This window comes from Ruditapes philippinarum, unplaced genomic scaffold (genome assembly GCF_026571515.1).
Source record: "Ruditapes philippinarum isolate M1 unplaced genomic scaffold, ASM2657151v2 ctg23890_1_1_1_1, whole genome shotgun sequence".
NCBI lineage: Eukaryota > Metazoa > Mollusca > Bivalvia > Venerida > Veneridae > Ruditapes > Ruditapes philippinarum.
In genome coordinates, this window is record NW_026858039.1 from 6,320 (window position 1) to 9,351 (window position 3,032).

The 3,032-nt window shown below is 31.0% G+C and overlaps 1 protein-coding gene across 1 annotated transcript; it reads right to left on the bottom strand.

The window, feature by feature from the left end:
- Positions 1-2,047: 2,047 nt before the first annotated feature.
- LOC132751912 (aquaporin-4-like) lies at positions 2,048-2,829 on the bottom strand (the record flags this gene model as incomplete). Its single annotated transcript, XM_060742125.1, is given in 1 exon segment — positions 2,048-2,829. A coding segment is annotated over 1 exon segment (119 nt), but the record flags the coding sequence as incomplete, so codon positions are not given.
- Between the last annotated feature and the right edge of the window lie 203 nt (positions 2,830-3,032).

Here is a 3,032-nt window from a genome sequence, read left to right on the forward strand (position 1 = left end):
CTATATTATTCTCTATTGAGGACATTCATTCTCATCAAACTTATCACTGATTATTCTTACTTTCATTATTTTCATCATTCAAAACATGACTTGCACTTATTTTATAATCTTATTTTATAATGGCTACATATATTTTATGTGATTTAGAAGTAATGTTTTATTTTATCCAATTATTAAATCCTATAAAAAAGATATGAGTTTGAGATACTTCTGTTTTGCACAAAGAAAATAATTAAATTTGCTCAAAATTTGTGCGGAAAACAGTTGTAACTTGAGATACTACCCTTTTGCACAAAAAAATATGTAAAAAATTATCAAAATTTTATTTGTAAAACGGTTGTAACTTGAACTTATTCAAATATCTTTTTTCAAAAATAATTTGCTTCTTTTTTATTATTTTGTTTCTAATTCCTTAACTAAAATGTATATATTTTCCTAAAATAAAACATTTTTATTCATTAACAAAAGTTTTAAAAAGTTTTTTCATGCTCCTGTAAAATTTGCTTAAATTGAGTTACAACCGTTTTGCGCTAAGCCCGCGATAAGCCTTTATTTACTGATACATTTATAACGTTAGTTCTTTGTATAGAATCAGTCGAGGGTTTCAAGTTGATGATGTCTGGAAAATTAAATAACCTTGGTCATAAGGTCTTCATTCTTAAGTGTAGGGTTGCAACAAGATATCTCTGAAAGAGAGCTTCATTTTGACCTATTAAAATATGACCTTAACATTATAGTCACTTTTACTATGGCAATATGTATGATTTGGAATGAGTTATTATAATCAAAGTTGGTATACCTAATGTGAAAACATCGGTTTGGATTGCATTTGGACCGATGGCTCAATGTCACTGTTAATAAAAATAGAAAAATGGATTCCGATCAATAACAAGAGGTAGGAATGAGAGATTGAAATCAAACTTAGTAACCATAAATGAAGACCCAGGTTGTGATTGCTTTTGCAACCCTTGGGTCAAGGTGCTAAAATAGAAAAATGGTTTCTAGACAATAACAAGAGTTGGGAATGAGTTATTGTAATCAAACTTATTATATATAGAAAACTTATGTGGAAAGCCAGGTTGGGATTGCTGTTGGACCCCTAGGGTCATGGTCACTGTGACTAAAATAGAGCAATTGGCAAGAATATTTCGTTTTTGTTTGCATCAGTATACCTTTTGAGCTCACTGAGGACAAAAAAGCCAGACAAAGTTGTATTAGACCATGTTGTAGGCTATATCGCGTGTCGTCCGTCCGTTCACTTTAAACAACATTTTCTCTCAATGTATCCATGTTGACAAACCTACGTAAGTGAGGTTACAATACAAAACAGGAGAAAAGCCATCAACAGTTTAGAGATTGGTCAGAATGCGAGGTTGTACACACTGGCCTGGCGCTTTAGTGATGGCAAATATTAACCAGTTCCGGTTCCAGCAAAGTAGTGTTTAGCTCTGGACTCTCATTCTGACAAAAATCAATTAATTTTACAATTTTATTTATGATAATAACAAAATTATTGGAGTAATCACAATAATTCGGATCCATCCGATAAGCTGTATATATGTATATAATAACGCGATGTATATAAAACATACATGCAATAAATAACAAAAAACACACTAAAAGAAAGGTAAGTTCCTACAATAATTGGCCGCCCCAAAGTTAACCACCATGGTAACTATGTATTTTATAACTAGAATGCAAGCACAGTTCTTCTTTCCGTTATTGATGACCTACGCTTATTCAATGATTGTTCACTTTTGTCTATCCATGACCGATTGATATTTCTATCCATTATCGATTGATTGATTGTTTTCGCTTTTGTCTATCCATGACCGATTGATCTACATTTTAGTTATAGTTATGAAAGTTATGTCTATTTTTTTTTTCGAATACATATCTTTAGTTATGAAAAATTTGTACAAATAATGATCTCCCTAAATAAAAAAAATTCCCATAGCATTACTAATAAGCTGCATAAGCATCACACGTTACGCGATTCATCATGTGTAAAATCATCAAATGTAATGTTTCCAAATTCCTTAATATATATATATTAATGACGTGTTTTTACATATTTGTCATTGTACATTCAATTCAAATATGGTTTATGATTCCAACGTCCCTTAATATAAGGTTGATATTTCCATCGTTTCCTATACAAATAATATTTGATTTTTTATACCTTTAACCACGTGCGGTTGAGTATTATTATGTTGTTCTTTTTTCCTCATCTTTTCGCAAAAAGGAAAGATACAAAAAGGATGATGTTTATGCTTTTTTCGCGTGCATTAATGAATAAGCTTTTTTACATTTTAGGCGTTTTGTGACTGGAAATTTGCAAGACAATGAAGAAATTTTTCTATACCGAAAGAACGATATACTTGCAAAATAACAATCTATCTCCCAGCATTATGTAATGGTTTGCATATCAAACAATTTATTGCATTATTCCTATGACTATTTAATTGAGAAAAATATTTGTTCTTTAAAATATATATTAAAATTAATATAATATTCACAATCTCTTTCTATATATTAGTCATGTTTCCTGACCGACAATTCTCACCAGTTTTAATTTCTTTGTCGTTGGATCTTTGCACAAACCGAATCACAAATTTCAAGGATAAGTTGATTTACTTTACGGATGATGTTTGATTTATCATCACCAAGTTTCCTTATTCCTTTTGTACCATTTCCCTTGTAATTGTATCTACAAATGATGCGAACAAGAAACCACATTGTGTGCCACGACATTGACGTTAGATTTGTCAGTTTTCTGTCCTGCAGAAAAGTAGTCCTTCGGGATGACAATCATTTCTGTATCGTTCACTGAAATAAAATAGTTGGACATGTTTTACATATAAGGCTAAGGAACACATGAAACAAGAACCGGTTGAACCGGATGATGCTCCCCGAGTAGGTTTTGGACACAGAAAAGTATTAAATAAATTAACAAAGGGCAAAAACTCCAAAATTAGGCAAAACAGAATTATGACTATTTGCACTGCACTTTCTATTCAATGAAATCTATC